This window comes from Python bivittatus, unplaced genomic scaffold (genome assembly GCF_059951505.1).
Source record: "Python bivittatus isolate LINGU-HERP-01145 unplaced genomic scaffold, Pbiv_v1 ctg000070_np1212, whole genome shotgun sequence".
Classification (NCBI taxonomy): domain Eukaryota; kingdom Metazoa; phylum Chordata; class Lepidosauria; order Squamata; family Pythonidae; genus Python; species Python bivittatus.
The window spans coordinates 8,889,194-8,901,980 of record NW_028277034.1 but is presented as its reverse complement, the minus strand read 5'-3'; the positions used below and the strand labels follow the sequence as shown (position 1 = coordinate 8,901,980).

At 37.3% G+C, this 12,787-nt stretch overlaps 1 protein-coding gene across 7 annotated transcripts in view; it reads left to right on the top strand.

Moving 5' to 3' along the window:
- TENM3 (teneurin transmembrane protein 3) overlaps window positions 1–12,787 on the top strand; it is a 470,513-nt gene that overhangs the window by 113,176 nt on the left and 344,550 nt on the right. For all 7 annotated transcript variants that reach the window (XM_088131934.1, XM_088131955.1, XM_088131950.1 and 4 more), the window contains one exon: window positions 8,680–8,979. In XM_088131934.1, coding sequence (XP_087988060.1) covers window positions 8,748–8,979 — 232 coding nt within the window. In that variant the 5' untranslated portion in view covers window positions 8,680–8,747. The remainder of the gene's footprint in view (window positions 1–8,679; window positions 8,980–12,787) is intronic.

Below are 12,787 nucleotides of genomic sequence, written 5' to 3'. Positions count from 1 at the left end.
GAAAATGTCCAGTTCCAGTCTATCTCAATTTGCTGATTCCTATGTCACTTTGCAGTTGTTTCACTTAATCTTTCACCATGTTGACCTTTCCTATGTTCATGATGTAATTCCCACTATAATTCTGTCTTGCACCTTCAGATTTTCTTTTCCTGTATGACAATATCAACAACTAGATGTCCCAAAAGCTTTAATCTAGCCATGTGATAAACACTATTAGTCCTATGAGAGATCTTAGCTCTTCCTCAGTAGCATATTGAGTGTAGTCCAATCTGAGGGGCCCATCATCCAGCACTACAGTATACCATCAATCATTTTATATTTTTTCTCCATGGGGTTTTCTTGGTGAAAATTCAGGAGTGGTTTACTGTTGCCTTCTCCCACATACAGGTGGTCCTCGTTAAGCAACCACAATTGGGACTGGCAACTCCATTGCTAAGTGCCACAGCCGCTAAGTGGAAAATCACTGACCACAGTGGACTTATGATGCCACTTCCCATTTGGTCATTAATCGAGTCACTAAAGTCATTAAGTGAGATATCACATGACCGCCACTTGCAATTTTACTTCCATAAACCTGCTTGTTGGAAGCCAGTTGCGAAGCACATAAATTGTGATCATGTGACCGCAAGACACTGTGACGGTCATAAAACTTTTTTTTTTAACATTGTCATAACTTTGAACAGTTGATAAATGAGGCAGTCTGTAAGCAATTATTTCCTGTAGTATCATATGATGCCTTTGCTGTTGTCACTAAAGTAATCATCTGCCTCTAACATCTTCCTATATTGTTGCTGCCCAATATAGGTACCTGCTTGCTTTAGCTGAGCAGCTGGAATGAGCTTTACACCTTTATGACCCTGCTGGGAATATATATTTTTGGCATATACTCCTGCAGTTTTTTGCTCATCCTTCCTAGGAGTACCCACCTACCATGATAAGGCAGCCCAGCAGGACTTGGAATAAGGTGGAGTTGATGTTTTGCTATAGTTATAATTAGTTGCAATATATGGGCAATGCTAGAGTATTAGCCTATATTAGCCCATTAGCCCATTTAATGCTACTTAGTTGAATATAGTTGAATATAGTTATATAGTTGAATATAGTTATATATTATAACTATTTAGTTATAATATATAGTATAATAATGCTACTTATAGTATAATAATGCTACTTAGTTGAATTGCTTGCTAGCTTTGAAATGGTTGCGACATATACAAACACAGTCTTGAATGGCATAATAGTTAGGTGGATCCATCAGAAAAGAATCCAGATAGATTGTTTGGTAATACTTATATTAGAATCAACTAGAATGGCAGGAAACAGTCTGATCAACTAGACAGTAAACTGTGTGCAAGTGTTTGTGTTCCCAAGAATTAATAATCCAGCAAGATGTTATACAAATCAAGAAGAAGCAAAGTATTCGAAATATTAGGTCAGATGTTGGTTAGAATGCTAATGTTTTCTGTAAACTCAATCTATTTGTCAGTGTTAGGTGCAACTGGTGTCAGGTTTCACACAACATTCCAGAAATTGATTGTTTAAATTCCAGGAATGTAAACCATTGTATTAAAATAAGTCATTCAATCGTTTTTGAACTGATATATTAATTCAATTTCAGACCAACTCATAGTTACTGGATTGTACATTTGATTGCAGAGATCAAATATAAAACTTAATTGTGCATTTTTCATCTGCAAAGAGCATTATCCTGGTAAATGCTTACTGGATCACTCCCATTTCAGTCCATACAATTTGATCTCTCTAATTCTGCCAGTGAGAACGGCCAAGCAAATTATAGGCATTTATTTACCTCACTTCTCCTGCTCAGAAGCCAGAATTATGGTTTGATTATGCAAAATAAACCATGAAAAGAGCTTCATTAGTTTCTTTTGCCAGTGCTATAGATGGAACAAACCAGGCAGGAGCAGTCAAATGCATTAGCAGTATGACAGAATTCTTCAGAATTGTGAAAAATGTCATATTTGAGTATGGACAGTGAGAAGCAAGCTAAAAGAGAATTCACAGTGAATCTGACAAATGGAAGGCAAAAATTAAGCTGCATTAACTTTTTTTTAAACAAAAACATTAAAATAATGCAGATCACATATATGATAGGAAAGGGAACATTGGAGATCTGGATTTAATGCTGATACTGCCTACAGGTTATTTGAGATGGCACAATTTTATTTCCAACTGTTTCAGTGGGACTTACTCCCCACTAAGTGGATATAGAGTTGGAATTTAAATATGGTAACTCCTGCAGCAAAGAGACACATACCTTGCACAGAATATAAAAACAAATAACAATATATATGCAGTTCTAGACATATATGCTTGAAGAATTCAAATAAATACAAAAGAAATCCTGTCTCTTTAGCATAAGGCAGGTTATGTTTTCTACATTTGCTATATTGTCACTGTGAAAACTAAAAACTTTTGGCTCACAAGTGAAGGCTTTCATCTATAGAGGTTTTTTTTAACTAAAGTAAACAATTTCAAACAGCATAACTGTGTTATGTGAAATATTTTTAAGGGTTTGCTTGTTTCAGACATGTAAATTGCATTGTAATCTCATGCATTACCTATACTAAAGTAATACACTAAATTAATATTAAATAAATGTGTATAATTTTCATGAATAGATTTACATTTTATGGGTTAAAAATAATCTGATTTGTTATTAAAAACTGCTGACATTTTATACAGCCCCTTTTTCCATACCTGTATAGGAAAAGAGAGACAATATTTGGGTATCTCCTCTTGGAATGTGATTCTCATGACAGAGATAAAAAAGTAAATGAAAACATACTGAAGTTTGACTAATTTCTGCTTTAAGTCAACAACGTGCGATTAACTAGACAACCAGTGACCCATTGGGTCATTGTTTCAGAGATATTTCCTTACCTAAACAGAGAAACAGTGGCAAGGGTAAAAAAATAGTGGGAGCGTGTGCGACTTGTGACTTGCTGCCAGCTTCCCCATTGACTCAGCTTGTGGGAAGCTGGCAGAGAACATCAGAAATCCTGCCCTCCCCTCACAACCCTCAGGAGACCCCCCTGTGAAGAACCTCAGGAGAGCCGCCTCCTCATCAACTGACCTGCAAAACTGCCTTTCACTTTGCTGGAAAGAGGTGGAACAAAGGGAACTGCGGACCGTGAGGAATACTGCACCCATGCTCCCCATTCCAGTGTGTCCCCAAGGGCCCCCTCCCCCCCAGCCAGCCCTACCTTGCCAGCAGGCATCCAAGTTGCTTCGTCATTCCTCCCTCAATGCCCACCGCCGTTAAGAGATTTCAAATTTCTTCCTCGGTTCCAAAGCAGCCAATCGCCACTCACCCATGCAGGCCTTGCCACCAGCTGATTCGGCACAGGGGCCAGAGAGGGGCAGAAAAAAGGTTGGGGATCCCTCCCTCCCTCTCTCCCCCTCCCACATATAATATAGGTTCACACCATTTGCCCTCCCCTCACAACCATCAGGAAAGCCCCAGTGAAGCCGCTGCTGCTGCCACTGCCTCATCAGCTCATCCATGAAACTGCTTGCCACTTTGCTGGGGACAGGTGGAACAAAGGGAGCTGTAGATCATGAGGAAAACTGCACCCCTGTTGCCCCTTCCTCTTTCCTTCCCTCCTCCCTCCACTTCCTTCCCACATATAAAATAGGCTTGCACCATTTGCCCTCCCCTCATGACCCTCAGGAGAGCCCCAGTGAAGCTGCCACCACCACCTCAGCTGACACACGGAACTGCCACTTTGCTAGGGGGAGGTGGAACAAAAGCCACCGACTGCGAGGAAAACTGCACCCCCCCTCCTCATTCTGGCATGTCCCCAAGGGCCCCCTCCCTCAAGGGAGGAAGAGGGCTCACCTGTCAACCATTGGCATCCCCAAGTGAGCCCTACCTCACCACTAGGCATCCAAGTCACTCCCTCATCCTTCCTCAATGCCCACAGCCATTAAGAGATTTCAAATTTCTGCTTCATATCCAAAACAGCCAATCGCCCCTTGTCCGTCAGCCCTTGCTGCCAGCCAATTGGGCGCAAGGGACAGAGAAAAGTGTGAAAGAGGTTGGGGATAAGCCCCTGACAATCACGTGACCTTGGCTGACCATGGCACTGCAGCAGTACAGTAGTACTGAAGCAGCCACGAATTTCCCAAATTTCAATACCATGGGAGTAAAGGGGCCTGGAATTTGTGCACACAGAAAAATAATTCTGTCAGATCTGCTGAACAAGCAAGCATCTATAACAAATCTTCAGTATTTCAAGAAGTAGCACTTCATTTGCAATATTTTCACAATTAAAGGCTGCAAATTATTTGCATAGGCTAGTATATAACTCAGAATTTAGGTTGATTTCTATATGAAAGTACAGTATATATAATTTGAATACTTCTTCAGTATGTTTCTCCTATTTTCTCAGACATTCATAAAGTGTAGGTGATATAATCCTGTAACCATTCTTTAATATGACAACCACAATTATATATTATAATGACCCCTTTAGGCAGTTTCTTTTGTGTGTTTGATTGGGAGGGGAAGTATAGATACATCCTACTTTTATCCCATTGATTATCTTTGATAAAAGAAAGGAAAACAACTTAGAATGAATGTGTTCACAATTTGACAGGTTTCTGTCAAATGTGATGTTGCCTAGAAAAGTACAAAATGTTTCAACCCCAAAACAGTCATTTTGATGCTTTGAGCACACTAAATAAATAAATAAATAAACTCATCCTTTGATGTATTTAATTTAGCTATATATTGTCACTGGCCTATATTCAAAGAATAGTATTTAGTGATTAATACTTATTTCAACATATATGTGTTCTGTGTATGCTTCTATCCATGCCCATTCTCTCTCATTTTCAAGGGCAAGTTTCTCTGATGGATAGTGAAAACACCTTGAAAGTTGTCTTTTTTATACTTCATGCAGGCACAAGCAGCACAGGAAGTGAGCAAAAGGTTCTCCTTTATTTCTGCATGTAGCCTTGGCAATAGTTAACCTTATGTATGAGATAGATGAAGAGGTACTCGTGCAGGGACTTCATAGCTGACAGAAGAGATAGAAATGACCACCTAGTTTTAACCAGATATTTCATCTTGATGTATAGTATAAGCAGAGTGAAATTCATTTATTTTGAGACATAAATATTACAAATTAAATTGTCAACTATAATTCTGCAAGGTAACATGTCTGATGTTTAGGTACTTAGTTCCTGGAATGTGGTATTTCTGAAAAACATTAAAAATATACAGTCATGTGAAAAAGTAAATACACCCCATTGAAATTTTTACTTTTTCAACATATTTCAACATATAGATATTTGATCTTCATTTCAATAAGTTAAAGGGAATATAATACAACAAATATGCATACATATGTAATTTAATTACATATGTAAATATGTAAATATGTAAATATGCATACATATGTAATTTAATTAAACATTAATTGCATGTGGAAAAAGTAAGTGCATCCCTATATCTGTCATCTCAAATACCTAAAATTAGAATCAGGTGTGCAAGATCAGGTGCAAATGGTTAGAACACTGTTAGAGTCTGGGAGGAACCTTTCTTATTTAAACCTCAGACATTTAGTTTGATTTACTCTTTGTTGCTGAAGTGTGTGGTATCACCATACCTAGATTGAAAGAGCTCTCTGAGGCTTTCAGAAAGAAGGTGATAGATTTCTGTGAGTCTGGAAAGGAATTGTAAAGAATTGCCAAACAATTGGATATCAATCATTCCACTATCCAGAAGATCATCTACAAGTGGAGAAGATCTCAAACAATTGCCAATTTGCCCAGGTGAGGCTATCCCACCAAGTTCAGACCAATAGCAGAACACAAAATGCTGAAAGAAGTCTCTAACACTCCAGAATTTCATGACATAATCTACAGGTAGCTCTTGCCACTATTAAAGACAAAGTATATGAGTCTGTCATTAGTAAGAAGCTACACAAATTAGATCTACATGGGAGATGTGCCATATCTTTGCTATCCAAAAAGAACATCAGGGCAAAACTAAGGTTTGTTCATGAACACTTAGACAATGTACTCTGGACAGGTGAGGCAAAGATAAGAGTTACTGTATTTTTCCATCTATAAGATGATACTTTTTTCTAAAATTGTTACACTAAAAATTGAAGGGCGTCTTATGCAAGGAAGTAAGCCGAGGAGAGAACTGCGCGGTTGCAAAACTGCCCATACTTTGTCTCTGCAAACAGGCTTCCTCCTATCACTAGCCTCCAATCACGAGTGAAATAGCTCGTCTCTGCAAACAGGCTTCCTCCAATCACGAGCCTTATGTAACTGACGTCAGCTGATGCTGAACAAACCAATTGGAGGAAGTCTGTTTGCAGAGACAAGCTATCAGCAGTTTCACTCGTGATTGAATGTAATCAGTTATGCAAAAGAGCATGGAAATAGAGCTGCAGAGAGACGATTTGGACCTCCTCCCACCGAGTGTATCAGGTAAATGTTACCTAATTACTAAATAAAAATGTTTCTGCTTTATCTTTAAAATATTGATTTATTAATTTTTGGTTGGAAAAGTGGGGTTCGTCTTATACATGGGGGTGTCTTATTGATGGAAAAATACGGTATTTGGCTATAGTACCAGAAGACGTGTTTGGCAAAAACCAAAGTCAGCATTTCACCAGAGGAACCTGATACCAACTGCAATGCATGGTGGTGGGAATATTATGGTTTTGGGCTACTTCACTACATCAGGGCCTGGGCAGCTCACCATTATAGAATTCAGCAGGAATTCTTCATTGTACCAGAGGATGCTTGAGGATAGTGCGAGACCCTCTTTCAGAAGATTGAAGCTCAACCAAAAGTGGACCTTGCAAGATGACAATGACCCTAAACATTCCAGTAAATTTACCTAGGAATGGCTGAGAGAAAAAGAAAAAAGAAAAATTGAGGGTTCAAGAATGGCCAAGTCAAAGTCTGGATCTAAATTCTATCCAGATGCTATGGGGTGATTTGAAACAGTATGCCTTCAAGAAATCTCTCAAACATTGCACTGCTGAAAAAAATCTTCATGGAGGTGTGGGAAAAAATTCCTTCCAGTTGATGTCAAAGACTAGTAGACAGTTGTAAAAAAAATACCTACTTGAGATTGCTTCTGCCAAAGGAAACAATGCCAGCTATTAAAGCTAAATGTGTACTTACTTTTTCCATAGAAGGAAATGGTGTATCTGTTAATTTTTTGTTGAATAAATTATTGCAAAGTATTTTTTTCAATTTTTGTTCAATTATATCACCTTTATATATTGTTTGAATGAAGATAAACTATTGATATGTCCACATATATTAAAAAAGAAGAAAAACTTTACATGTGGTGTACTTACTTTTCCAGATGCCTAAAGCTTGCCAGGAAATACCTTCATTACTACACATGAAAATCTGAATCTGCTATGCAAGAAATGAGTCTCTTGGTTGATTATAATAACTGGATTGTCAAGCTGTTCCAATTACTCCTGTTAAATAGCTTGTAATTTCTAACTTTTCATTCTTAGGCTGGAGAGGCAATTGATGACCCTAAAAACATTGAAGTATGTTGAATTAATCGATTTCTGTGAGAAAGAAATCAGGAATTGTTAATACTCAATTAAACCACTAAGAATTTTCAGTTGTGGATAGGAAAGTATAATTTCCTTTATAAACATTGCATAAAGGACTTTATAAATCCACTTCTTCATGAGAGAGAGAGAACTCGCATAAGAGCTGCTAAACCCTGAAAATAGTTAAATTCTCATCCTTAATGATTAATTATAAATATTGGTAAATTTGATAAGTAAATAATATGTTTTAAAATATTACATATAAGTAGGTTTCATTATAGTTTTCCTAATATTATTTCTACAATACACATAACATTTATCTAGAATATTTACTGTAGCTGACTGAAAGCAAAATTGTTTTAAAATTAAATCTAGGAAGAACTAACAAAATAGCATATAAATGCCTGTGTGTGTGTGTGTGTGTCTGTGTCTGTGTTTTTAGAGAGAGAGAGAGAGAGAGCATGTCAGCTGTTTCTTTTTTTGGAAGTACAGTTTTCCTAGAATTTGAAGAAAGCTCCTTACTTACATTTTCATACCCAGAAGGGAAAATGTACTATAACTAAAATGCTTGTTCATTTGGATGATAAACCAAAAAAACAGGAACAATTTTCTCTAAATAGTAACAGAGCAGAAGTGTTACCTGAAAATCTTTGCTGAACCTGAACCAGAACACACTGGGGGAGAAAGAATATTACCAGTTTAGAAAAAAGGTTCAAACAACAAAACATTTGATTCTAAACTCTGATTGCTTTAAGGGTTGGGTTGGAAATTTGAAGGAGTCCCATTTCCCCTTCATGACAGTATTTGGTTATGGAAAGAATGAATAAACTTATAATACAAATGTGAGTTGATAGAACTCATATGATATTGAATATATTTGCATATTTTTAATTGATACACATTTTTCAACAAACCTGTTATATTGTTGAATAAATATTTTAAGGTTTTCTAAAATACTGTTCAATTGTAGGAAAAGTCAAGGTATTTGAGTCTTTTATTTCAGAATTAATTATATAAATGTTAATAGGTGTGTGCATGCATGTGTGTAAATATATATGCTCACATATACATACTTATATACACCAGACATATTCTCTATTTAATCCTGTTCCAGGTGAATAATTGAATGTACAGAAGAATTCCAAGTGATATGATTTGATGTGCTTACAGAAGGAATGAAGCATGGATGTGAAAGAACGCAGACCTTATTGCTCCCTGACAAAGAGCAGAAGAGACAAGGAAAGGCGTTATACAAACTCTTCCACGGAAAATGAAGAGTGCAGAGTGCCTACCCAGAAGTCATATAGTTCAAGTGAAACCTTGAAAGCTTTTGATCATGATTCTTCCAGACTGCTGTATGGAAACCGGGTAAAAGATTTGGTCCCCAGGGAGTCTGATGAATATAGCAGACAAGGTAGGCAAATAGCATTAATCCTCCTTCATGGATGTATACACTGTCCTCTGTGTGGTCCATTTCCTCATGTCAGTCATATAAATGATTCACCAGTGGTATATCATACTACTACTATATTGGCCTCAAACTTGAATGTGATTATTCATGTTAAATAATTATTTTCTATCTGTGTGCCTTATCAATATATGAAAGGTATTTTGGGAAACACTTCAGAACATCTACACATTGCTGTTTCTAGGTTCTGATATGCACATGCAGTTACCTGTTTTCCAAAAGTCACATGGTAAGGGATTTGGTAGCTGATAAGTCAGTTGAAAAAGTATTTTGGTTTCCATATCAAGTATAATACTACTTGAAGATTAGGAAGTTACTGAACTTTTCACATAAATTGCACAATTTATAAGATTTAGTGTTCTTATATATCATAAGCAGGCTTTGCAGAAAAACTCTTCATGATCCCTTTATTGTGAATAAACTTCTTTGTCTAGCTGGATTTCCAAAACATGAGCACCACAGTCTTACAACAGACTGTTCAGGGTCTGTTATAAATCAGAATTACTAAACAATGTAAAAGGATTGCCTCAGAGTCCTCTTTTGAATCTGCAACCCCCAGTTGTTTATTTAACCTCCCTGATTGATTGATTGATTGATTGATTGATTATGTGCTATCAAGTTAATGTCAGCTTTTAAAACCACCTGGATAGACCTTCTCCGAGATGATCTATCCCTAACCTGGCTCTTCAGGTCTTCCAACAGTGTACCCATCACCAGTACAATTGAGTCCATCCACGTTTCTCTTGGTCATCTCTTCTTTCCTTTCCTTCTGCCTTTCCCAGCATTATGGATTTGTCCAAAGAGCTAAGTCTTTGCATAATGTGTCCAAAATATGGTCATTGAAGCTTGGTCATTTGTGCCTCAAGTGAAAACTTTGGATTGATTTGCTCTATGAGACTTCCCTCTACAGAATCAAAATTTATCAAACAGACTGAGATACCACAGGATACAAGACACAATTAAAAAGTGTATTTTACAAAAGCAGCTAATGATTTTTTTAGAAAATAAAATTTAATGACCCATCTGAAAGAAGAAAATAAAAAGTTATTTTAGAAGCCAAACTCTCCATTACCTGGTACAGTAGGGCATGCCAGACCCTCAGACATTGTTGTTTTATTTAAGCCAGTTCTAAAATGAGATCGGCCATATTTCAAATTCATACATACATACACACACACACATACATACATACACACACAGAAACACACATATACATACCCATTGGGGGAGATGGGCAGCATACAAATTTAATAAATACATACATACACAAACACACAAAGACAGACAGACACACACACACGCGCTTAGGCCAGCATGACATTCTGACCAAAATCAGGAAGGAATGGTGCCCTGTCCAAGAAACAATAACTGTCCTTATACTGTTCTGAGAGAGTCTTATTTGCATGTCCTTTCCTCTTATATGCAAAATTTGCTAACAGAATTGGGAGAACAACAACAATTCTAACAGTGCATATGAATGCTAAATAAAGAGGCATGAAAAATGTGACTCAGTATGTGTTCTTGGAAAAATCCTCTCATCCTGTCCAAATTTAGTCAAGGATTCTATGCAAAGTTCCATAGTTCCAAAGTTCATATTTCATAGTCACACCTTCATAGTCTTAACTGCTTGTCATGGAGATAGCAAAAGAGATTACGAATAATATAAATTGCAAACTTGTGGTTGAATTCTGTATATGTTGGAGTCCCCTCTGGGCTCTCTGTCCCTTCTGATTTGTTTTAAGTTTATATATTATAAACTGTCGTAGTCATCATTCTTAGAAAATAAAGTTGTCGGTAGCTGACTATAGTCTGGTACTTGTTCTTTTTTTTTTTCCTGAAATATGCATAGTCACTCAGAAAAAAAAGTGAGATGGAGGTGGCATTGACTATCATAAATGGTGTGTATGTGGAGAGGGTAGAATAGACTCGCACCTCTGCTCCCCCACACCATTCAGCCCAAGAAGGAGTACAAGATGCGTGGTCCAGTTGATCCAGCTTGGGAGCCAATCTGGGCACACCGATTGAAAAACAGGTCAAAAGGGGGCAAGTGATTGCAGAAACTCACCCATTATCCACGTAGTCCATCCTTTCACTGTCTTTATAGCTCTCATATCCTCTGCTACATATAAAATGTACTTAAAAAGCATAACAGTCCATCTAATACAGAGCCTGCAACACACATCCGCCACTCTCGCCACCATCTTCTTGCCAATATGCTTTGCAATACAACCACTTGATAATTGTTCATATAGTTCATTTCCATCCTCTGCCTCCTTGGTTATATCTGACCAAGAAAAAGAACAGATATAATTACATGCTATGTATTAAAATTAATGTGCAGTTTAGCTATACACACTCCTGCTCCTGGAATACCTGCTCCTAATCAAAGCTTGGCCAGACCTGGATCTTGATAGTTATCTTTCTTCATTATGGTATTTCAGTGGTTCCCCAGCCTCTTAAACCAATGTACATATTTTACATGGGCAGATTAATTCTGCAGATTAGAAATCTTCACCTTTGGGGGCCAATTAGCTCATTTAGAATTGTGAGAGGAATAAATTACAGGCATGGTGGCAGTGACCAATGTCATGGTTTGTGGGAATGACCTTGGGAGACTGGGTCCAGAGATGCTGCCTATGGAACAGTCAGATAAGAGTCAGCATAGTCTGCAGCTGGATAGTGGGAGAGGGAAGAGGCTCAGAAAGGACCTTATCTAATTCCTCAGGGGTAAAGGAGATGGGAGGAGAATTGTACTTTCCAACTTGCAAGATTCTGTTAATGTAACTTTATAATAAAATAGAATTAGCTGATCTGGTTGTGTTTCCTGTCTGGTCTACCTGGTAAGGCTGACATCAGTGACAAAACCCATTTAACAAAATACACCTCTCAGAATCAAAAATTAAGTGCTCAGGTACAAGATGGGGAATATGTAACTTGATGCATGTGTAGCTTAATAGTAGTTGTGGAAATGGTTTTGAAATAGTAGTAGATTGGAAAGTGAAAATAAGTATTTTGATATGGCTGCAAAGAAGGGAACTGCAATTTTACATTGAATCCCAGAAGTATAGTTTTCAAATCCACTTTATAAATAAATAAATTATTCTGAATTGGTCTGATCTCATCTTAAGTACTGCATCCAGTTCTGGATACCATACTTAGGAAGGATTCAGACAGACTGGAACACATTCAGATGAGAGGAATAAAGGATGATCAGGAAATTAGAAATTAAGTCTGTATTAAGTCTCTGTTGTTTCTATTAAGAGAGACTAAAGGAATGGTGGGATAAGAACACTCTTCAAATGCCTGAAAGTATATCACATGGACAGTGGTGAAGACATACTCTCCAGAATGCAAGGCGCAAAATAATGGATTTAAGTTATAAGTAGGCAGTTTCCAGGTGGATGTTAGAAAAAAGAGTAAGAGCAGTTTAACAATGGAACCAATTGCCATGAAAAGTGATAAGCTCCCCTTCACTGCATATGTTCAAGCAGAGATTAGAAAAACATCTATAGGGAACCTTTAATTTGTATTTCTGCACTAAGTATTAGATTAGACTATGCTTGCTACCACTTCAGTTTACTTGATTTTTTTTTTTTTTTGCTGGGCAGGTATGCACATTTCTAAAGAAAGCACTTTATCCACACACAATGTTCCAAGAATGCCTCTAGAATATGGAACCTAGAAACATCCTTGGGAATAAAATGTGGGTTGGTACTGGTGCTTTTCAAGATCTTGCTTTTTCTTGTTTTACTTA